This window comes from Scomber scombrus, chromosome 23, assembly GCF_963691925.1.
Source record: "Scomber scombrus chromosome 23, fScoSco1.1, whole genome shotgun sequence".
NCBI lineage: Eukaryota > Metazoa > Chordata > Actinopteri > Scombriformes > Scombridae > Scomber > Scomber scombrus.
Window position 1 is genome coordinate 8397048 of NC_084992.1, and position 25968 is coordinate 8423015.

At 36.5% G+C, this 25968-nt stretch overlaps 1 protein-coding gene across 1 annotated transcript; it reads right to left on the reverse strand.

Annotated features, from left to right (window-relative positions):
* Nucleotides 1-12505: 12505 nt before the first annotated feature.
* Nucleotides 12506-24657, reverse strand: LOC134005629 (solute carrier family 12 member 3-like). The gene is made up of 27 exons (XM_062444561.1): nt 24488-24657; nt 23702-23858; nt 23197-23322; nt 22967-23042; nt 22378-22473; nt 22096-22235; nt 21622-21732; nt 21372-21483; nt 20783-20910; nt 20610-20694; nt 19709-19866; nt 19452-19559; nt 18819-18942; nt 18540-18641; nt 17546-17701; nt 17314-17413; nt 16697-16808; nt 16451-16585; nt 16252-16358; nt 15756-15838; nt 15550-15618; nt 15170-15274; nt 14755-14866; nt 14265-14351; nt 13695-13830; nt 13432-13499; nt 12506-12644 (listed from the first exon to the last, which is right to left on the reverse strand). Exons 1-27 carry the CDS (start codon nt 24655-24657, stop codon nt 12506-12508), a joined length of 3102 nt encoding a protein of 1033 aa, XP_062300545.1.
* Nucleotides 24658-25968: the final 1311 nt, after the last annotated feature.

The following is a 25968-nucleotide window of genomic DNA, read 5'->3' on the forward strand; positions in this document are numbered from 1 at the left end:
CATTTGAATATGACATTAAATATATGGATGCCTCTTCTTCCACTTTAAAGCCTCTCAGAAGTGACTGAATCACAGTGCACTGCCCATATCAGAGGCAATAAAGTCCCCACTCACCATTGTAACTTGTATGAAAATGTGCTGTGGTAATCATTAGCAAACAGACGGAAGTTTCACTCTACAATATTTATCTGCAAAGCACTAAGTATTGGCTCTCTGATCACATCTACTGTAATGATGTCAGTTCACAAGATAATTTCACTTTAGTTGTCAGATAAATGAATAAAACATGTTAAGACCTACTCTAAACACTCTACTTGGAATAATGATTTGGGTCTGGTATCATTTTTCTACTAGAATGGTCAATTAGAGGGTTTGTTAAGGTTTTTCCATGCGCTGTTTGCATTATCTATTCACATATTTTGGATCCAACATGTACAGATGTATTTGAGAAGATGACATTTTGAGTAAAGAATGAGAAATTATCACTACTATCGTTTGTTGGATGGTTTGTTGATGTAGTCTCATGCAACAACAAATACAATCAACATCAGATTTATTAGTAGTTTTGCACATACAAAGAATATGCGTTGGTGTTGTAGAGCACAACAAAATGAACTATTTCTAAAAAACTACTAATGACCACTAATGAGTGAACACAAAATCCAGTCAATATGCAATACAAGATTATTTAAAAAACATCTAGTTTGAACCACACCTGTAGTTTGGCCCACTACCAAGTTATGGTTTGTTTTTTATGATAAGGCTAAAATGTAATATAGTTCAATGTTGTATTCTGTTAAAGGAATGAACTTTTTTCCCCAAGTAAATACAACCATAAATGTTAATAATTAACCTGGGCTTGCTTATAAATATGTTTATTCTCACAGTCGACCACTTGTCAAGGAAGCCAAATCCAAAACCTCCTAAACTTCAGAATGGCGAAACTATCAGTGATCATACTGGTGTGCCTGCTTGCTGGTCTATCTGACGGCCAGGCTGAAAGCAACAAGGATGAGGCAATCACTGATCAGACTGATGAAGGGCTGGCAGAGATTGATGACAACCAGAATTTCAAGCAGAGGCAAGAAACAGCTATTTTGACATCGAACACAACAGCAACCCAGGAAAGCTGTGAGTCACGCATCTACATGATGTGGAAGGAGCTGGGGGCTTTGACAGAGAGGCTGGAGGCCACTATGAGAGCCCTGGATGAAACAAACAGAAAGCTGGAGGCCAGTGAGAACCAGCTGGCTCAACTTAGCAACACTGTGACTGAAATGAGTACAGTGGATCGAGGTAATAAAATATTCTAAACAGTGGTTTTATTCATCCTCACTCTAACAATCAAACCTCAATGAGAAGTTATTTTTGAGACAAGAGCAGCTTTGCCTGCAAGAATGTATTGCACACTGCAGCATCATAGATAATGTTTAGAAGAAACTGTTGTGTTAAACAAAGTGTCATTTTGATAATTAAACTCTGATGTGCACTTGTATTACATTTTAAAACTGAAAAATTAACCAAATAGATATGTATAATTTATATCCTCCTAGGACAGCCTCGGGTGGCATTTTCTGCTGCCTTACCACTGGATGGTACCATTGGTCCTACTAGTGCTCTTTACCCCTTGGTGTACCAGCATATTGTGTCAAACATCGGGAATGCCTACAGTACAATCACAGGTCAGTATTCAGTGTGCTGAATCAATCCCATGTTACCTTCTTTTACCTCGTCTCCTCCCGGAGAGTGTCTTCTGGTCTGATGAGTCAAAGACAACTGAATGAATGGTGTTATAAAAGTGCTTCAATAATCCCCTTTGAAATATAAAAAATAAGCTTGTCAAATGTTTTGCTCTCCTAAACAAAGCCAAAGAATTTTTGCTATGTAGATAATTTGAAATTATGAATGTTTTCATATAAATAATCTTATTATTGTTGTTGTTGTTGTTGTTGTTGTTGTTGTTGTTTGATGCAGGTTATTTCACTGCACCAGTGCCAGGAGTCTATTATTTCAGCTTCACGTCTTTCTGGTGGGGAGGAAGGGGATCATCTTTTGGCAGTTTGTACCGAAATGGACATCAAGTCGTGTCATGGTATGGTAATAGTGACACACACTCCACCTCTGGATCCAACAGTGCCATACTGCAGCTGCAAGCTGGGGACAAGATCAATGTTCGTCTTTCGAGTGACCGGGTCATCAGTGATAATGGAAATAAATACTCAACATTCAGTGGATTTTTGCTTTTTCCAACCTTTTAATAATGATTGAAAGATTACAAAATGTGATGTGACTTTTTGCAGCTGTAAACACTTCATGTGGTGTCTTAGTTAGAAACAGGAATGCAGCAGAGATTTATATTGGAGCTGGTACTGTAGACAGGTCATGTTGAAATAAGTGTCTGTTCTGTACTTCTCATAACCGAATGAGTGAAGTTCACATTTTATTGCTCTCGATTTTTAATAATTCAACATACTTTAATTATGCACCAGTGCTTATATTGCATTTATTAGTCATATAATTGCAACCATTTTTGATACAGCTAAATCATCTGCAATGTTAAAAAAGGTTTTCTACTACTAAAATTGTCAATAAAGGGGTCAATTATGTTAAAATTGTGACAATGATTGTTTTGTAATGTGTTTTCTTTCCTTTCAAATATACATACACACTACAAACTGGCTCCAATGCAAACCACTGGGTGATGCCACACCTCGCTATGACCATCATGTTATAAGAACTACATCCAGGACAGCAAAGTCAAATATTTTAGCATGCAGAGAACCAAACACAATGATTTTAATAGCTTCTCTCAGATTGAGGAAATACACAAGAATTATTTGCATTGAAAATAATGATAATTTAAACTGCACCATTCCCTCCACCAGTCAAACTGCTTTAAATCGGCTCCAATGCAAACCAAACAGGTTGATTTTAAAATTGTTGTAAATCCCTTTTTGCAAATTTAATAATGAAATGTTTCATTGTTGCTTTATTTTGTGACTGTTGTGGTCTTCCTTAGTTATCAAATAATTATTAATTAATTGATTACTAATAATAATTGAAAATCATTTATAAGGTCAAAATCTTCAATGAGTTCAATGTTCTATGTATTTTATCAGTATATTGAATTCAATCTCAAGATTATGTAAAATCATAAATGTTAATAATTAACCTGGACTTGCTTATAAATATGTTTCTGCCCACGGTCGACCACTTGTCCAGAAAGCCAAATCCGAATACCTTCAAACTTGAGAATGGCGAAACTATCAGTGATCATACTGGTGTGCCTGCTTGCTGGTCTATCTGACGGCCAGGCTGAAAGCAACAAGAATGAGACACTGGCTGAGCAGATAGAAGAAGAGCAGGCAGAGAATGATGAAAACCAGAATTTCAAGCAAGTGCAAGAAGAGTTTGCTATTTCGACATTAAACACAACAAGAACCCAGGAAATCTCTGAATCACCCATCAACATATTAAGGACAGAGGTGGAGGCTTTAAGAGAGAGGCTGGAGGCCACTGAGAAGCAGCTGGCTGAACTTAACAGCCTCAGAATGATGGATCGAGGTAATAAAATACACTATTTTAAATATGTTGTTTTCGTCCTCACAATAATAAAACCTTAATGTGCAAAATTATGAGACAAATGCAGATCAGCCTGACCAGCATAGGCATGCTTTAATATAAATTACAGTATTGATATTGTTTTGTCTCATTTTCACCCAGTGATTATTCATGAAACTCTGATATTACATTTGGAAACTGAAAAATGAATAATACTGTTATATAATCAAAACTCCCAGCACAGACTCCGGTGGCATTTTCTGTTACCAATCCCGTGGTAGATGGTACCATGAATGCTGGAAATAGTCTTCACTCTATGGTGTACCATAATGTTGTGTCAAACATTGGAAACGCCTACAGTTCAATGACAGGTCAGTGTTCAATCTTCAATCCCATGTTTCCTGTTTTACCTCGTCTCCTCCTGAACAAACCACCCATGAGAGTGTCTTCTGGTCTGATGAGTTAAAGAGAACTGAATGAATGGTGTTATAAAATATTTTTTGCCATGTAGATAATTTGAAATTATGAATGTTTTAATATAATTAAACTAAATTGTTGTTGTTGTTTAATGCAGGTTATTTCACTGCACCAGTGCCAGGAGTCTATTATTTCAGCTTTACGTCTTTCTGGTGGAAAGGGAGTGGAGCTACTGGTGGCAGTTTGTACCGAAATGGACATCAAGTGGTGTCATGGTATGGTCATAGTGACTCACACCCCACCTCAGGATCTAACAGTGCCATACTGCAGCTGCAAGCTGGGGAAATGATCAATGTTCGTCTTTGGGATGGTCGAAAAATCAGTGATAATGGAAGTAAATACTCAACATTCAGTGGATTTTTGCTTTTTCCGATGTGAGGCATATGAAAACATGATTTCAAATAGATCAAACTTTTAATAATGAATAGAAGACTACAAAAATGTGATGTGACCTTCTGCATCTGTAAACACTTCATGTTCTTACTTAGTTAAAATAAATAGGAATGCAGTAGAAATTTATACTGTAGTACATTTAGAGCAATAATAAGACTTTAAAAAATATTTTTATTGTTTAAAAAACTTGCATAATTCATATTGTTGTTTTGTTTGTGAATGGTAGGCATGTCATGTTGAAATAAGTGTATATTCTGTACTTTCATAACCAATTACATGTTTATTATTTTCAATTTTGAATAATCCAGAATATGTCGCATTTATTAGTCATATAATTGCAACCATTTTTTGATACCCCTACATCATCTGCAGTGTTAAGAAAGGTTTTCTATTACAAAAATTCTTAATAAACATGTCAATTATTGTCAGTTATGTTATGTTTTTTTCTAATCATACACAAATATTTCTAATGTTACACAAATATTATAAATCCACACTTCAAACCAGCTCCAGTGCAAACCAATGGACAATGCCACACCTCACTATGACCATCATATCCTATGTAGCAGCGTATAGCAGCATATCCAGCCAGGCCATGTACAGAGCACTAGGGCAGTCACTGTGCGGCACTGGAAGGCTCCTGGAGAAACCACCACATTTACATGAAAATACCAACACTGAAAAACTGGAGCAAACCCTGCTTGTACTTAAAATATGACAAAAGTATTACACAAATCAAATTGGTTCATGCTAAAATCTTGTACTCTCCTCATTTATTTATAGTAGGCTAATTTATTTCTGAGTATTTGCATACTCGGAAAGAAATGAGATATTGGACTGCCTGTACTGACGAGACTCACAGCTTTTATTATCAAGACCATGAGCCACTGAACGATGAGGGACTTCAAGGGGAGACTAATTTGTATTGTTTTGCACAGATTTAACAATGTGAGGCCCAGAGTATCACAGAAAATGGAAATGGAATGGCTAAATGGAGAAGCTAAATGACTCATCAAATCAGTTAGCGAATAGGATATGGAAAATATTTTGTGTATATATATATATATATATATATATATATATATATATATACATATATACACATATATACCCAACCCTAACCCATATACAGGCATATATAATTTAAATGCCTGATTAAAAGCAGTATTCTTATTTCAGTTTGTGAATTTAGCCCCTTATGTCTGTTTTTAAAACTGCATTTTAAATTTATTTGAAATTCAGTTGTTAATTTCGGAAGTCAAAGTCATTTTTAAATTATGTTTTTATTGAATATTCTAAAGTTGGTTTCGTAAACCCCTTTTTGTAATTCCTCTTTTTAATGGCACATTTAGTTATCAAATAATGAAATGCTTTATTACAGCTTTATTTTGTGACATTTGTGGTCCTCCATAGTTAACAAGTAATTAATGGCAATCATTTATAAGGTCAAAATGTTCAGTGAGTTCTATGATGTATTTTATCAGTATATTGAATTCAATCTCAAGATTATGTAAAATCATAAATGTTAATAATTAACCTGGACTTGCTTATAAATATGTTTCTGCCCACGGTCGACCACTTGTCCAGAAAGCCAAATCCAAATACCTTCAAACTTGAGAATGGCGAAACTATCAGTGATCATACTGATGTGCCTGCTTGCTGGTCTATCTGACGGCCAGGCTGAAAGCAACAAGAATGAGACACTGGCTGAGCAGATAGAAGAAGAGCAGGCAGAGAATGATGACAACCAGAATTTCAAGCAAGTGCAAGAAGTGTTAGCTATTTCGACATTGAACACAACAACAACCCAGGAAATCTCTGAATCACCCATCAACATATTAAGGACAGAGGTGGAGGCTTTAAGAGAGAGGCTGGAGGCCACTGAGAAGCAGCTGGCTGAACTTAACAGCCTCAGAACGATGGATCGAGGTAATAAAATACACTATTTTAAATAATGTTTGTACGTTACAAGTTATTTTCATCCTCACAATAATAAAAACTTAATGTGCAAAATTGTTATAAGAGTAGATCAGCCTGAGCAGAATAGGCATGGTTTAACGTGAATAACAGTATTGATGCTGTTTTGTCTCATTTTAACCCAGTGTAATTTTGATCATGAAACTCTGATATTACATTTGGAAACTGAAAAATGAATAATACTGTTATATATAATCATACCTCCCAGCACAGACTCCGGTGGCATTTTCTGTTACCAATCCCGTGGTAGATGGAACAATTAATGCTGGAAATAATCTTCACTCTTTGGTGTACCACAATGTTGTGTCAAACATTGGAAACGCCTACAGCTCAATCACAGGTCGGTATTCAATCTTCAATCCCATGTTTTCTGTTTTACCTCATCTCCTCTTGAACAAACCACCCATGAAATTGTCTTCTGGTCTGACTAGTTAAAGACAACTGAATGAATGGTGTTATAAAAGTGCTTCGATAATCCCCTGTGAAATATACAAAATATGGTTTTCAATGTTTTTGCTCTCCTAAACACTACCAAATATTTTTTGCCATGTAGATAATTTGAAATTATGAATGTTTTAATATAATTAAACTAACTTGTTGTTGTTTGATGCAGGTTATTTCACTGCACCAGTGCCAGGAGTCTATTATTTCAGCTTTACGTGTTCCTGGAGGGGAGGGGATGGAGCTACTGGTGGCAGTTTGTTCCGAAATAGACATCAAGTGGTGTCATGGCATGGTTATAGTAGATCACACTCCATCTCTGGATCTAACAGTGCCATACTACAGCTGCAAGGTGGGGACAAGATCAATGTTCGTCTTTGGGATGGTAATAGCATCACTGATAATGGAAATAAATACTCAACATTCAGTGGATTTTTGCTTTTTCCGATGTGAGGCATATGAAAATATGATTTCAAAAAGATCGAACTTACGATGATTGAAAGACTGCAAAAATGTGATGTGACCTTCTGCAACTGTAAAAACTTCATGTTATTTCTTAGTTAAAATAAATAGGAATACAGCAGAAATGTTTACTGGAGTGCATTCAGAGCAATAATAAGACTTGTTTATTGTTATAATTAAAAAAAAACCCTGTTGTTTCTTTTATGAATGTTATATTCCATGTTGAAATTATGTACTACTCATAACCAAATACATGTTAAGAATGTATTATTGTCAATTTTGAATAATTCAGCAGTTTAATAATGCAACATGAGTGCTTATATTGCATTAATAGTCATATAATTTGCAACCAGTTTTGATACCCCTACATCATCTGCAGTTTTAAGAAAGGTTTTCTACTACTACAATTGTTAATAAAGCTGTAAATTATTGTCAGTTATGTTCATAATGTAATTGTTGTGTAATGAGTTTTTTTTATAATCATATAAAAATATTTCTAATCTTACACAAATATACATCCACACTTCAAACCAATTCAAACCAATGGGTGATGTCACATCTCGCTACGCCCATCATGTTATAAAAACTAAATCCAGGACTCAAAGAAGGTGCAGCTCATTCCTTTGATAGACTTTTTTTCCTTCAACTTTATTAACAGCAAAGTAATATTACAAGACAAACAATGGTACGAGTAGTATTAGAGGAAAAATAAAAAAAACTGATCATAAAAACAAAATTTATATCATCACCACCCAGATCATAATTACACCATTTTTTCAGTATTAATCCACTGTACTCTTCAAACTCTGCATTTACCTTTCTACAAAATGATGTACTTAACCATCAGAATGAGCAGAAATAGACTCGGCTGCATCTTTGCTCTGTTAAACTTATATTTTAGCATGCAGTGAACCAAATACAATGATTTTATTAGCGTGTCTCAAATTGAGGAAATACACAAGAATTGACTGTATTAAATGGTAAAAATGTTTTTTTTTAAACTGCACGATTCCTTCCAACAGTGTTAATGCTTTAAATAGGCTCCAATGCGAACCAAAGGGTGACGTCACTCCTTGCTACAACCATTTGCATATACAGCCTGATCTGCAGTGTGATCTGAGGATTGTGAGTCAAAGTGCAGTAAAGGTTAACTAACATATCTAAAACAAAGAAAATGGCACTAGTTTGATGTCATCACCAAGTTTGTGGGACTATGTTTAAATTCATTACATATATACATCTACACACTCACATCTGTTTTCAGACAAATCAGACTCCAACATCAGGAAATGTGTTTGGGGAAAAATATGTTCATCCCTCTAGTGGAGACCTAGAGAACATGTGCCAAGGACCACTGCAGCTGTACCCACTTATTGGCTGTTGCGAAGGTTTGTGCAAACTTAATAAAGGCCTTATCTGAAAGGGAGGTCTTTATCCATTTAAAAAAAAACAACAAAAACAAACAAACACTTATTTCACTTATTGAGTTTGTGTGAGGGGTTTCCTCTTATTTTTCTTCCCTAGGTTATTGTGTTAACTTGAGAGAATTCACTGGCAGTAGAAAGTCAGGACATTGTGCTGATTTCCTCGTATGAGCACCGCAGGGCAGTGAAGGCCACACGTCAGCGTATCCAGCCAGGCCATGTACAGAGCACTTGAGCAGTCACTGCGTGGCACTGGAAGGCTCCTGGAAAAAACACAACATTTATATGAATATACTAACACTGCAAAACTAGAGCTAACCCTGCTTGTACTTGAAATATGATAGAAGTATTACACAAATCAAATTAGTTCATGTTAAAATCTTGTACTCTTCCCATTTGTGTGACAACTACAAACAACAAATAGATCTAATCTCTCCCATATTTTTCTGTTATCTGAATTATGCTGCCATGGAAATAGGCAGTGTGGTTTGCATATAATTTTGCACCCATGTGGACAATAACCAATGTTTTGTTTTTTTTATCTTCCGATACTATGTTACATTACGATACAGTTTGAACCACACCTGTAGTTTGGCCCACTACCAAGTTCTGGGTTGTTATGAAGTATTTTATGATAAGGCTAAAATGTAATATAGTTCAATGTTGTATTCTGTTAAAGGAATGAACTCTTTTCCCCCAAGTAAATACAACCATAAATGTTAATAATTAACCTGAACTTGCTTATAAATATGTTTCTTCTCACAGTCGACCACTTGTCAAGGAAGCCAAATCCAAAACTTGAGAATGGCGAAACTATCAGTGATCATACTGGTGTGCCTGCTTGCTGGTCTATCTGACGGCCAGGCTGTAAGCAACAAGAATGAGACACTGGCTGAGCAGATAGAAGAAGAGCAGGCAGAAAATGATGACAACCAGAATTTCAAGCAAGTGCAAGAAGAGTTTGCTATTTCGACATTGAACACAACAACAACCCAGGAAATCTCTGAATCACCCATCAACATATTACGGACAGAGGTGGAGGCTTTAAGAGAGAGGCTGGAGGCCACTGAGAAGCAGCTGGCTGAACTTAACAGCCTCAGAACGATGGATCGAGGTAATAAAATACACTATTTTAAATAATGGTTGTAAAATACAAGTTTTTTTCATCCTCACAATAATAAAAACTTAATGTGCAAAATTATGAGACAAGCGACGATCAGCTTGAGAAGCATAGGCATGCTTTAATATAAATTACAGTATTGATATTGTGTCATTTTCACCCAGTGATTATTCATGAAACTCTGATATTACATTTGGAAACTGAAAAATGAATAATACTGTTATATATAATCACACCTCCCAGCACAGACTCCGGTGGCATTTTCTGTTACCAATCCCGTGGTAGATGGTACCATGAATGCTGGAAATAGTCTTCACTCTATGGTGTACCACAATGTTGTGTCAAACATTGGAAACGCCTACAGCTCAATCACAGGTCAGTATTCAATCTTCAATCCCATGTTTCCTGTTTTACCTCGTCTCCTCCTGAACAAACCACCCATGAGAGTGTCTTCTGGTCTGACTAGTTAAAGACAACTGAATGAATGGTGTTATAAAAGTGCTTCAATAATCCTCTTTAAAATATACAAAATATGGTTTTCAATTTTTTTGCTCTCCTAAACACTACCAAATATTTTTTGCCATGTAGATTATTTGAAATTATGAATGTTTTAATATAATTAAACTAAATTGTTGTTGTTGTTTGATGCAGGTTATTTCACTGCACCAGTGCCAGGAGTCTATTATTTCAGCTTTACGTGTTTCTGGTGGGGAGGGGATGGAACTAGTGGTGGCAGTTTGTACCGAAATGGACATCAAGGGGTGTCATGGTATGGTCATAGTAGATCACACCCCACCTCAGGATCTAACAGTGCAATACTGCAGCTGGAAGCTGGGGAAAAGATCAATGTTCGTCTTTGGAATGGTCGAAGCATCAGTGATAATGGAAGTAAATACTCAACATTCAGTGGATTTTTGCTTTTTCCGATGTGAGGCATATGAACATATGATTTCAAAAAGATCGAACTTACGATGATTGAAAGACTACAAAAATGTGATGTGACCTTCTGCAACTGTAAAAACTTCATGTTATTTCTTAGTTAAAATAAATAGGAATACAGCAGAAATGTATACTGCAGTACATTTAGAGCAATAATAAGGCTTGTTTATTGTTATAATTAAAAAAAAAAACCCTGTTGTTTCTTTTATGAATGTTATATTCCATGTTGAAATTATGTACTACTCATAACCAAATACATGTTAAGAATGTATTATTGTCAATTTTGAATAATTCAGCAGTTTAATTATGCAACATGAGTGCTTATATTGCATTAATAGTCATATCATTTGCAACCAGTTTTGATACCCCTACATCATCTGCAGTTTTAAGAAAGGTTTTCTACTACTACAATTGTTAATAAAGCTGTAAATTATTGTCAGTTATGTTCATAATGTAATTGTTGTGTAATGAGTTTTTTTTATAATCATATAAAAATATTTCTAATCTTACACAAATATACATCCACACTTCAAACCAATGCAAACCAATGGGTGATGTCACATCTTGCTACGACCATCATATTATAAAAACTAAATCCAGGACTCAAAGAAGGTGCTGCTCATTCCTTTGACAGACTTTTTTACTTCAACTTTATTAACAGCAAAGTAATATTACAAGACAAACAATGGTATGAGTAGTATTAGAGGAAATATAAAAAAAACTGATCATAAAAACAAAATTTATATCATCACCACCCAGATCATAATTACACCATTTTTTCAGTATTAATCCACTGTACACTTCAAACTCTGCATTTACCTTTCTACAAAATGATGTACTTAACCATCAGAATGAGCAGAAATAGACTCGGCTGCATCTTTGCTCTGTTAAACTTATATTTTAGCATGCAGTGAACCAAATACAATGATTTTATTAGCGTGTCTCAGATTGAGGAAATACATAAGAATTTACTAAATTAAATGTTATAAATGTTTTTTGTTTTTTTTAAACTGCACCATTCCTTCCAACAGCCAAAATGCTTTAAATAGGCTCCAATGCGAACCAAAGGGTGACGTCACACCTTGCTACAAAGATTTGCATATACAGCCTGATCTGCAGTGTGATCTGAGGATTGTAAGTCAAAGTGCAGTAAAGGCTAACTAACATATCTAAAACAAAGAAAATGGCACTAGTTTGGTGTCATCACCAAGTTTGTGGGAATATGTTTAAATTCATTACATATATACATATACACACTCACATCTGTTCTCAGCCAAATCAGACTCCAACATCAGGAAATGTGTTTGGAAAAAAAATATGTTCATCCCTCTAGTGGAGACCTAGAGAACATGCGCCAAGGACCACTGCAGCTGTACCCACTTATTGGCTGTTGTGAGGGTTGAACCTGTGAATGACCACCGTACATCTCTGACTACCTTAACAACTGAATTAAACTCAATATTTTAGCTCGTGGGTGTTTCACTTTCTGTTGCAGGGTGCAGGTCCAGCTGAGCAGCTTTGCCAAGGTCCTCAAACTTTCTTCCTTTCCCATCGCGTGGACTGCTAATGAGGCCTGATCTGAAAGGGAGGTCTTTATCCATTTTAAAAAAACTAAACAAACAAAAAATAACACTTATTTCACTTATTGAGTTTGTGTGAGGGGTTTCCTCTTATTTTTCTTCCCTAGGTTATTGTGTTAACTTGAGAGAATTCACTGGCAGTAGAAAGTCAGGACGTTGTGCTGATTTCCTCGTATGAGCACCGCAGGGCAGTGAAGGCCACACGTCAGCGTATCCAGCCAGGCCATGTACAGAGCACTGGGGCAGTCACTGCGTGGCACTGGAAGGCTCCTGGAAAAACCACCACATTTACATGAATATACTAACACTGCAAAACTAGAGCTAACCCTGCTTGTACTTGAAATATGATAGAAGTATTACACAAATCAAATTAGTTCATGTTAAAATCTTGTACTCTTCCCATTTGTGTGACAACTACAAACAACAAATAGATCTAATCTCTCCCATATTTTTCTGTTATCTGAATCATGCTGCCATGGAAATAGGCAGTGTGGTTTGCATATAATTTTGCACCCATGTGGACATTAACCAATGTTTTGTTTTTTTTATCTTCCGAAATTCTATACATGTTGTAGGCTACTTATAGTATATCTTGGACAGACCGAGACTAGACTAGAAGTGTACAAGGATGCCTGAGAAAAATAATATTTTTTCTTTGTGATTTGGGTACTCTGAATGACTCAAATTCATCATTATAATACAAGGTTTGCTCCCTTAGTTGCAATTGTACTACAGCATACAGAACATGGTCATTTAGACAATAGTATGGTTCTAACTTTGTGGGAACAGTTTAGGAAGACCCATTTCGGTTTAAATGTGACAAAGCCCCCGTGCACAAAATAAGGCGTGTTTAAAAGAAAAGAAAAAAGTTTCCACAAGTTTGATGTAAACATTTTGAGAGAGAAGGCGAAAGAGAGGACATGATGGTGTTACTTATCAACATTTAAGAAAGTCAAAAGAAAATTCTTAATTTGCCGTAATTCTGATTAAGGTTGCTTTAATACTTTCACCTACTTTTCATGTTTTAAACTGAATTGATAACATAAACAGTACTCACACAAGCACAAGAGCAGCGTTCTGTGAATTTCTCCGGATGATTTCATTCAGTCTCACTTTTCTCTCAGACTGTAAAGACATAAAAGAAAAAACTGACTTAAAAGTCACAATTTGCTGGCATAAAGGGAATGGACATGCATACATAGTTATACCGAGAGACATCTAGTGGACGTGTACTGTTTACACACACACACACACACACACACACACACACACACACACACACACACACACGCACACACACACACACACACACACACACACCTTAGGTTTAAAGGCCTCAAACTCTTTGTCACTTATTTTCCATGGGGTTTTTTGTTTCAGTTCTTGAACCGAGACGCCTTCCTGTTGTTCATCATATAGTCTGAAGGGGGCAACACTGTCCACAAACCTGCTTAGACTGAGAGGCAGCAAAAGCACAAAGAACAGAAGTGAGTGAGCTGAGGAGGAAAGACACAAACAAATATCAAATCTACAGAAATTACAAACACTAAGAGTAAGCATTTATAAAATAATAGTTTCATTTAAAATGTCTTAAAAAAATTAATTTCATTGAAACTCCAGTGGCTGTCTGTGGAAGGTCATAAAAAAGTCAACATGTTTAGATTTATTTATGTGACTATAAAATCTTTTATCATTCTGATAATGGGATTTTTTGTGTAGAAACGTTTTGTTCAATGTGTTTGTTCAGAATTAAAGCATTTAAAATTAGGGTTTGTGTAAGGCAGTGAAAATGACCATACTGATATATTTATCTAGACTGAATTCTTCCAGCCTTATTCTTCAATATTCAGTGTAACTTTGAATGTGAAAACTAAGTTTTCCTGGACGTACTTTTTGGGCTGTGGATGCTTCTCACTGTCCGTCATGACTACAACATCATTAAAGTCCAGACGGAACCTCCTCAGTAGACCCATCATCCTAAAACAAACAACAATCAACATCTCAGGACATTAGTTTCCATATTTATATACTTAAAGACGATTAGAGTGAACTGACAATGCATCCTGTTATACAACGTAAGTATTTTTTCCCACTTAATAATCCATAATATATACATAAATGTTACTATACAATTCATGTGCATGACAGAATAAGACAAAACTATATAGACAAACAAAGATTATGGTTAAAAGAAGACAATTCCAAAGGAATTAGTTATTATTTTTTGTATGACAGGAGAAGACACTTTAAAAAAAAAGAAAAGAAAGGGAGATCAAATTATATAAAAGTTCAAATAAATGAATAATTTATATATATGAATAATTAATTTGGAAATTCTAATGTTGACAATACAACACAAACATTTCGAGTGGAAACATACTCATTGCGTCGTTCCTCCATGTTGTGTTCGTCACCTACAATGAAGACCCTGACCTTACTGCGATGCCAATGTTTCCTCCTGGTGAGCAGGTAAGGCACCAGCAGTGTCAGACCTGTAATGAGAAGAACAGAAACACTGCAGCTGAAAATGAGGAGTGTTTGTATCTCAGGTCGGGATGGGTGAAGACTTTCCTCTCTTCATGCAAAAGAGGACATGGCTGACAGTAGAAAGTGAGAAAACCCTCCCGAGCAGGAGTTGAGGGAATGATAACACCACCTTACCAAATCCCTCTTGTGTCAGTTGGCCATTATTGTAATAAATGGCATCAATTAAAATGATAAAGCTCTTTTTTTTAATCATCATAAATTAGTGTATTGTACTGATTTTGTCAGATCAGACCTGTCATTGTACTCACCTCCATCATCAGCTATCCAGTAGACATCAATAGTCTTCTTTATCTGGTCGTTCTGAAACACTGTGTTGATCTGATCAATGCTGCCTTTATCAAATGTGCCATCACCTGTAACAGAAACAGTTGGGGCAAGTAACTTGTTTAAGTAAGTGAGCAGGTGGTAAATAATGTTTTTATTAAGGGAAGAAGTGTTAATGTACTATTCAGTGTTCAAGTATAAGAAAATAATGGACATAAGACGTAAAAAGTTATACATGTGTCCTGTCTTCGCACTATGCGCTCATCATGGATCTGGTTTATGGGTTTAAGTCGATATAGGGTCCTGAGAAACCTGTTAATGAAATGTATGTGTGAGTATGTAAGTTTATACAGTAAGTGCTCACCTGATTCCCTCTCAGAAGACTGCTGGTCGCTATTTTCCACAGATTCATCAGGCTCAAAGCCCTGGTTCACTGGAGGACACACATTACATTCTTTACCAAACATATTTTATTATTGTCATCATTTATATGCTTTTGAATAGTTATTTGTTATAATATATATTGTCATGTTTAATGATTGTATAAATCAAAACATATGGACCTCTAACCTTCAAAATCAAACTGATCAGAGATATCTAGCCCGTCCATCATCCTCAAGATGCACAAACAGTGGTTGGAGTCAAAAGTGTCACTACAGAGAAGAACAGCAACAGAATAATGATCATCTCTTTCAGCCTTATTATTACCTTTTTTGCCACATTTATAAAAACTTTTTCACTGGGGAAGCATTATGTAACATTGTGTCACAGTGCTGTGCCACTTTAAGATCTAACCATCCATCTAACCCACCACCTCCAAATATTTTAATTTGTCACAGAGACTGACAGAGTATCCTCTACTAGATCAGCGAGTCTGTTGCACGCTTTGGTGTGATACTGGGCTGTACACTTACAGTACGCAAATATAATGTTATTTTTTGATTGGAAACAGCTTACATTCACAATTTTGCTAAATGTATCCTTTTGTGAGCAATCTTTCAACCAACATTTTCTGCAGTGACACTCTACTGTCCCCTTAAAATGAACGTGCTATGACTGCACTTACTAAATGGTGTTGATGTAATCTTCGATACTCTCAGGCGAACTTTCCCTCCAGTTTGTCTTGAAGCCCAGGACCAGGGTGTTGGGCTTCAGTTTGCCAAGACCAGACGCCTTGAATAAAATATATATATTTTTTGTTTTTAGCTTTGTATTATTAATGTTGTGGGTTTTTTTAATTATTTCTCAACTAAAGGATGTTTTACCTGCAACAAGTGTCGAGCTCCAACTCTGAGGCTATCTGCTGTGAAAGGAGTATAAAACGAGCGCACCTTCCTTTTGTTCATCCACTTCACTAACCGATTGGTGGCATCTGGCATCCGACTTTGGCTGTCCTGCTCCTGGAGGAGGCAGAAATTCAAAGTTATATAGTTTTATTAACACAAGGAAAAATCTCTCATTTTAAAAAGTTAAAATCTAAATTTTCAGTCTGTTAACACTGAATGACTGACCATGATTATGTCTCCACAAATCATGAGGCTTATATGCTTGGTGAAGGAGCCAACAAAGTCCACCAGGGCTGGTCGCTGATTTGGAGGCCCAGTCAGGACAAGACACTGGGGTCTGGTAAGAAGACATGACAGATGATTTATCAGGGAACACACAAATCCTAGCCATCCTAAAAGAAAATATGTAAATGTGTTTAGTTATCAAAAGTGAGTGATGTCATCCTCAAAGCGTTCAAATGAGAACATGAAGCAATACTGAGAATGTCAGCAGTCTGGGGTTGTTGACACACACATACACACACAAATCCCGAAAAGCAAAATGACATTGCAATAAAAGCACCTGCTTATCTGGTAATTTTCACCTAAAAAGTTCAACATACTAACCACTGTTGTTACAGTAAGTGCTGAGGCTACAGTTCCCAAACAAACATTGGCTGCTGTAAAGGAAAAGGCTATATACTAATATTTTGTTGATTTAATACAGCATTAATGCAAAAAACATTCATTAGTATTTGGACTCATAAGGATAACAAACTTAACAAAAATTCTCGCACAAAAATACTGTACAGTAATTTGATGTCTTTTAACGCAACACATTGTGGGGATATTTGGTCTCTCACCTAAAGTTCTTGACATGATCCTCCACACCAGAGAGAGAGACAGAGTATGACAAAGCCATGTTGTATGTACCAGCTTGTACTGATGATCCCCAATTTACCTCTGTGGATTTCACACAAACACACACAAACACACACACACACAAAAAAAAAAATCATGACATTTTGACTTATTCTATTCTTACATCTAGCCTAATCAGAACACAGCTGTTGGGGGAGAAAAAAATGAACTCACTCGGTTTGTTGTAGTTGACATATCCAAACAGGAAGAAGATGATACAAAAGGTGGCGAGAGAGGCCTCCCAGCTAAACAGGAACATCAGCACCACAGAGATCACTGCTGTGAACAACGCTATCCATTTATTGTAATAGTGAAACGATGGCCTCCAACCTAATGGGCGCAGCAGTTAGCAGAGAGTTAGATTTAACAACAAACTAGTGCACTCAGTATAGTGTTGATCTCCAAGTATGTTCAATCAAGTTAACGGTGAACATATGGAAAACAGGGTTCTATTTCATCTTGTATCGTGCCTATCTTTAGTGAATCATGACATATCAGGTATGGAATTCATCTGCAGATGCTCCACTTTTTAGACTTTTTTCTATGGATGTCAGTTCTTTATTCCATGAAAAAGGCCAAAATGTGGCCTGCAACAGACAAGGTAAGCTTTGTTTTTAGCCTTGCTGATTGCCATAAATGCTTTTTGCTAGTCATATTGAATATCGTAAAATGGCAAAGACTGCAAGACAAAAGTATAAGCTTTACGACAGGTTCAGGAGGAGTCGTATCAATTTTTTTTTAAATTCACAACACAACCCGCTCTCAATGTAACATAATTTGGCATGTTTGACCTATGTCCGTAGCGGAAACAAGATTCCAAACTGAAGCAGCTGCTGCCCACTTGTGGCCCCTACTGACCAGTTAAGATGAGCAAGGAGTCAGCAGTCAATGGTGGTATAAGACAGAGCAATCAATAGTATGATAAAATAAGTTTTTCAAAAATTGTTAATTACTGCAACCATGAGAGGTCCTTGACCATACAATCATAAATGTGCACAAAAGATATGAAGCTGATGGGTCCAGTAGTCGCCTATGTGAGATTAACTATAGACAGATACACACAAGGACACATGCACACACGCAAATCCAAAAACATGATAATTAAATATTTTAGATTTTTTGTTTTGGGGGACTTGTGTGTAGTGTATTGTGTCAGCAAGTAACTTGCCAGGTGAGTTGGTGAGGGAAGCATAAAAGCAGCTGAAGTTGATGAGGCTATAAGAGCACAGGAAGAAGTTGGAGATCAAGATAGCGATGGTGTTCAGCGTACCTGTAATGATACAGAAGACAAAAGGAAAACACATCGCACATCCACAGATGAAAAAAATATGTTAATCATTATAACAAAAATTAAAAACACCATATTGTGAAGACATTATCTTATAAAAACAAATATGCATCCATAAATGCATATTCTAATAGTAAAACAGGGTCATACCACACTCACCAATCAGAATGAAGGCAATTGAAATGATGTAGCAGAGAAGATAGGCCCGGAGTGGCTCATCATTTTTCCCATAACCCTTGGCAAAGAATCCAATGTATGGGTATAGGTTGTCTCTGCACAGACACTGACAGATAAGGCAGAACATATCCGTTTTTAAAACATATATGCCTTATTCTATTTCAACACACTTTATTTGATTAAATGCTTCATATTGTCCTGTCTCTTTACTTTAGTGAGGTTTTGTTTTTCAATGTTTTTCAATTTCTGCCATTTTGAGTGGTGACTCAAACTACAGAAAAAAAATGGCAGAGCTGTTGTAGATGGTTTTGTTTGTTTGTTTAAATCAACTGTCAAGTCCTGTTGTAAAATGTAATATAAGCCTTGACAAGAGTCCAGCTGAAACCTTAAAATCTCTGTTATGTCTTTATTCATCACAAGTGTCTAATGATCAAAAGTAGCTTGTCCAATTGGATTCTGGAGCCAGTACATTTCCAGGCTTTGTTGCTCTCAACTCTCTTATCAGCAGTTTGATTTGTTGCTTTTTCTTACAGAATTGTACATTTTTGTTAATGAAAGACCAATTTAGACAAATTTATCAAGCATCTTAATTGGGGTGTGGCTTTGGTTTCTCACCTGAAAGACTTTAGGGGCGGACACGAGGAAACCAAGAGCAGATGACAAGCTGGCTGCAAAGACACCAGCAGTGATGATGTAGTAGAAACCTGAAACTTGGCCGAGTACCTGGTTGGAAAAGCCATCATTAGGAATGTTATAATTCATATAAAGATTATGAACATAGGCTTATGAACTCTGGGGGGCAAATGGTTCATTGTACTAACCCAGCGTAAGGTTTTCTTTCGACTAAACAAGGAGGCTGGTTTGAAAAGTACCTGTTTATCATTGGCCAGACCATAATTGCATGTCTGTGACTGGATGCACTCTGTGAAGTTCCAGCCCAGGTTACATCCCAGACCCACACAGCCCTCAGTAATGTTCCCAGTCAGAATGTCAGTGATGTTACCAGAGGCATCACGCACTACACATGACCCTGGAGGAGAACGAAGATGCAAATATTATAGTCATGATGATATTTCAGACTGCTAGTTCAGCAAAGAACACAGCTTCTTAAATATTTGTAATTGATTGACAGTATGAGTCTAACAGAGGTCTAATAAGACTAAGCTCTGAGATTTAAAGGTGCAATATGTAGAGTTTAGTAGCATCTAGTGGGACAGTCATGGCAGAAATGGAATATATTGTTCATATTTATGCCTTAATTAGTGTATAATCCCATGCAAATAATAATTGTTATTTTTTGATTACCTTTGAATGAGACCTTTATATCTACATAGGTAGCGGCTCCTTTTCCATAGAGCCTGCCATGTTGTATAATCATGTTTCTACAGTAGTTTTACAGCCAATGATAGGTTCTTATACATGTTTTGAAAGAGAGGGTGAGGGGAGCGGAATTCATTTGGTTGCCATCTGCATCCTCACCACTAGATGCCACTAAATCTTACACACACTGATCCTTTACGGGGTCCTGTGTTAAGTTATGAAATGTTGATATCACCAAGTCTGCCTCATTTCTTCTTCTGCGTATTTCAAGCCCACGAAGCGTCTAACACTCATACAATACGCTGATGACACTACCCTTTATATGAATGACAAATCCTCAGGCCACCTACGTTCCATCTCTCTTCTCACAGTACATTTAACTTATACACTCCCTTTAGCTCAGATAATTAAAGTAACCAAATCAAAAGCGAATTCATTTAAAAAGTAGCTTACCGATAGTTACAGCAATAACTAGATAGCTGACTGCAGTCCAGAAAATGGCCACGAGGGTGCCTTTGGGGATGGCAGTAGCAGGGTCCTGCAAAATTAAATGACATACATCAAGTCAACATCTATGTAATTCCCAGCTGTGAAAGGACCTTCTCTTGCCTTCTTTCTTGTCATACTTTGAGATCTCCAGAGATGTTGGCTCCAGACAAGATGCCGATGGCAGAGGGGAAGAAAATGGCAAACATCCTGGAAAAGTTTTCTCCATCTCTCCAGTCTGGTTTCAAGTTTGCTATGAAGATCTCACCTGATGATGGACAACAACAAACTTCTGTCTATCCTCTGAAACATTTAAAATATACTAATGATAATACCTGTAGAAAGTATTTTCGTTGTCAAAAATCTTTGATTGCAAAAAATATTTGATTGCAAAAAATATTTGCTTAAATGATCATCTCTTTCAGCCTCATTATTACCTTTTTTGCCACTTTTATAACAACTTAAACAACAAAAATATTCACTTTTTGTTTGTACAACTTTAAGATGTATCTTTCAAATGAGACCAGGGTTATGTCTTGGGCACAAAATGAGGGTATTTGGCAAATGGTTACATGCCTTAGATGGTAATCTGATCATTTAAAAAAACAGATTGTCCACACATTTTTATGTTTTAAATATTCCAAATAAATGATGATGAACTATTTCTGTAATTACACAACTATTGTAGCCTATCAATGGCAGTTTTTGTCCTGAGAAGCTTAAACTCACTGTGGTATCCAAAGATGCCTATGGCCTGTTTTTTTGGACTGGGAGGGATCACTGTACCCACCAAGTAGTTGGCAAATGTGACTAAAAGAACCAAAAAGAACAAAACCTGGACCTAAGAGACAGAGACAAATTGAGAGAGGTGACAAAATGGGAAAACAAAGTATGAAGAGTAAAAGTTAGCGAGAGATAAAGAGGTTGTTCTTTTTGGCCGTTAGAGCACATGAAGTGAAATGTTTTGACATGTGCTCACCTTGGACTCCCACTCCATCCCAGCCAGTGAAATGAGCAGAAGTATAGTCACTGTGATCACACCCACAATACGGAGGTCGTTGATGTCATCAACCATGCTTAAGCCAAACTCCTGCATTAATCAAATATACAGGAAATCAAACATAGTGCTTAACTGCATGAAATACTGATAAGGCTGAAAAAGTCCCTTGGTTTTTAAAGCACTGGCAAAATGTATATTTAACAGTTATATTAATATATGCCTTTACACTGCTAGACAAGGATTTATGTTTTCATTTACAATGAAAGATATTTACAAAATCTGCAATTTAAAAACAAACTTCATGATCTTGAATGAAACATCTTTACAAAACAAAACCTTGGTAAATAGTTTAAATAATTAACTGAAAACATAACAAACAGATTATCAGGACTTATAGCCTTGTCGTGCATCTGTTAGCAAATATTTATTTTAATATTAAAGCTCAATAATTACCTTAAGTAGATCACGGACAACCTCTGCAAAGCCAGCAGTGTTGAGGGCACAGGCCAATGCATTGGCGAAGGAGAATACCATCCCAATTGGCCCACCAATCTCAGGACCCAGTGAGCGGGAGATCATGAAATAGGCCCCACCTGAAGATTATTAGACACAGAAAAAACCAGTGAATTACAAAATAACAACTTTTGGATTATGAAATTCCAGGATTTCCTTTATCTTCTTTACATTTTCATACCACTTAAAAGCAATACATCAATGTAGCCATCCATGACTGACCTGAGGTCACCCTCCCATTGGTGGCGATGGCAGAGATGGAGAGCGCAGTCATTGAGGTCACTGTCACAGATATCAGGATAATTGCCCAGGTCAACACTTAGAGGAGACAATAAGTTTTTCGTTATTTATGTATTTGGCTATGCTTGACTCAGAATGGATTCACTCATCTGGTACATTTAGATTGGTGGGTGCTCTTTTACTTCCCCAATAAGGCACTGGCACAGACTTATCTTAAATAATAAACTAAAGTCATTTTTGGCTACAGTTGCCTTATCTATTTATGTAAACGTATGCATCAAACATTTGTAAAAAGCTGTGCCTTTAATCCCCAGGACTCATTTTTACAACTCATTCTTTGGTTCTTCAAGGTACCATTCAGGTAATTTTTAGGATGCTTTGATATGTCTTTAATATGTTTTTTGATTTCAACCTACTATATTTTTCAAAGAATGATCTTTTTCTTTTCCTTTTCTCAGCACCTAAAAATAAAATAAAGCTCTAAATCTGGAGCAAGGGAGTTTTAAAGCTAATTAAACAGAGGGAAGGAAGGAACTGAATGAATGGAAGGATGAATAAAGTGATAACTCACAGATGCCTGCTTGAGAGGTAATCCAAGAAAGGCGGAGAAACAGGATGACTCCCCAAATATTTAGCATGCATCGAACCTATGACAAAAAAACCCCAAAACAAATAGAAAAACAGCTCATTGACTGATGTTTGTTGTGACGTTTGGAAGATTGTTTTATACGTATATCATAAAATAAGCAGTGTATGCTATTGTCTTCATGTTGCACTTGTACACACACAACCTTCACTCACCATGACTCCAATCACCCAGCCGAATCTCACAGGATCTTTCTTATTCGGTGCAGTTTGTGATTCTTCATTTCCGGTGTCTGTGACTGGTAGACCATTAACTTCTGAGTCTGTAGTGGTGTTTACTACCTCCATACCAGCTTCCACCTCCTGAGGAAAAAAACATTTTTACAAAAAGGGAAACATAAACATTATCGCTTTTATAGTAACCTTTTAACAACTTTTTACCGTTCATATTCACGCCGTTTTAAGAAATTTAGAGTTTAATTTAAATGTTTCTGAAGTACCTATATTTTACAGTGATTTATATAATATATTAATATTTTAATTATAATATAGGTAAGTTTGATAATGCAAGGTTTTTTGATATGGTTGTAGCTGGAGATATGATTTGCAAAACTCTTACAAGATTAACTTTGACTTTCTAACCTTAACCTTAACCCCTAACCGCCTGCTCCAACCCAGCATTTACCCTTTGAGATGTGGATCCCATACATGAGAAACTTACGTCAAATGCCCTACGGAGGGCCACCAGAGAAGGTCGGCTTTTCGCCAGCCTGTCAGGCAGTTTACTATCATAGTGCTCCAGCTGTGGCACAAGGTCTAACGTGCTGTAGAAGGAAGATCTCCGCAGTTCCATCCGTGAGCCCTGACACTCTGATGCACTGTTAGAAAGGAAGCCCAAGCACAAGGGTTATTTAAAATAAAAAGAACAAAATAAGCACAAATAATGCGTAAAAATCTACCAACTTGTCGTGACAGAAAACAACTTTTCTCTTGATCTACAGTGCTGCCTCATCAAATTCAACATGGCATTTCTGTCAGGGTTAAAGGTGCAACACGTAAGTATCAGAAATTCCTCATTAATGACACTGGTGGCCATTAAGTGAGTTGCAGGCAGCATCCTGCTGCTCAAGCTCGCATTGCATTTCATCAGTGTGAATGGGCAGTGGAACTAACAATAACGAGCGAAAACCACAATATAGTTCACATGCTTTCCTGGCAAAACCATCCCAAGTCCTTTATCAGTCCACAGGCTGTTATAGGCCAATGAGAAAGTTGGGGAAGGTCTAATTTTATTATTTCTTCAGATTTTGTTGATTATTTTAGTTTTTAACATTGTCTGCTAAAATCCTTACATAATTCTTACATATTGCACCTTTAAGGGGGACTGTAAAATAACCTAAAGGTTTGATTGATTCCTAAAGATTTTTAAATTGGGAAAGTAGACCATATTTGGAAGATTAAAGTCTGTAAAAATCTGTTTAAGAAAGGGAAAATAGACAATGCAAACCTTGAATCCATGTCCGAGACAACAATGGTTGGAGGAATTTGGAGGTTACCATCTTGTTGTGGGCTGCTGCCATCAAGATGGTGTGAAGTATACCTGGTAGGTCCTTCCTCATTGTTGGAGAAGTGGACACCAGGGGCCAAATCAGTACGCTTGGATGAAAGCTGCCCCATGGCAAGTTTTATTGATTCCTGTATAACAATGTGGAAAAATTAGGGTTTGCTTACATTAACAATGTTTTTTCTCTCAGACAATAATAGTAATCTTATCTGATATGTAAATCTGATATGTAAATGATTGTCAGTAGTTCCTAGAAATAATCAATTAATTTAAGAGATAGTGATGATTTATTCATCAACTGATAAGGCTACAGCTGCTACTCAGTAGACTCTCTTGGACACCAAAGTGGTTTCAATTAAGCCCTGACCTGGCTGGTCACTGGACTCAGAAGTGACCCTCAGTCCCTTGACATAACACAAGTGAAATGTTTTGGTCAAATTTCTTTAGTTCTACCCAAACCGTATACGTAATGCTGAATTATTTTTGTATTTTGCTGTCCACCAACTCCTGAATAAAGTGTTGTGCGGGTATGTTAGAGTAAGTTTATCAGAGGTCTTTTTTTTCACCTGGAAAAAGCTGCCTGCCAAGGCTAGAAACAAGGCTGATGAGAGCAGTTAGACTGAACCAAACATGTGAGTTGGAAAAGCAAAACAGATAGTTAATGGAGTCTAAAACGCTCCAGCTGCAAAGTCAGGTGATAATTGTCTGTGGGTTTGTACCAACAACCCTTCTCACATCACACATAGTAATTTGATTGATTGATAATTTAAAAAGAAAAGATCAGTACAGCTTTAAATATACTGTAAATGTCTCATTTGACTTACTGATTCAACACTGATAAATGATAAGCACTGTTAGTTATAAGTTTTAACAGTGATAAACTTCAAAAACCTCAAATTAATCAACCATTAATCACATAATAAACATTCTAATTATTCCTACATATAAAATGTTTTAATTTTAATATCTAGGTATTTTAAAGCAGAAAAAGTCTTAAGTACTTACACAATTGCTTTCCAGATGAATAATTATCAACAGATGAAAAATGTCTCTTCTTTCATTTCACAGTGTGACTCTTGTTGTAATTTATACCTTCAATGAGGTAGGTGAAATCCCCTCCCATTTTTCTCATATCCATTCCCACCTCCCCCTCATTCACACACATACATGCACACACACACACACACACACACACACACACACACACACACACACACACACACACACACACACACACACACACACACACACACACACACACACACACACACACACACCTTATCTACACTGAGAAAAAATGACACATAATTTGCCATTGTAGTTCTTCCAGAAATTCTGCAAATAGTACTGATAATAATGTTGAAATAAAGAAGATCATTCAATCATGATGATATCTTTTGTTCTCGAAACAAACCTTGAAACAT

Coding starts and splice junctions, on each gene's coding strand:
- LOC134005629 (XM_062444561.1), bottom strand. CDS start 24,657: ATGGGGCAGCTTTCATCCAAGCGTACTGATTTGGCCCCTGGTGTCCAC. Junction 15,839..16,251: donor GATTACATCAACACCATTTA/GTAAGTGCAGTC, acceptor TCTTCTCTGTAG/TGACACTTTTGACTCCAACC. Junction 13,500..13,694: donor TTGAGGCCTTTAAACCTAAG/GTGTGTGTGTGT, acceptor ATGTCTTTACAG/TCTGAGAGAAAAGTGAGACT.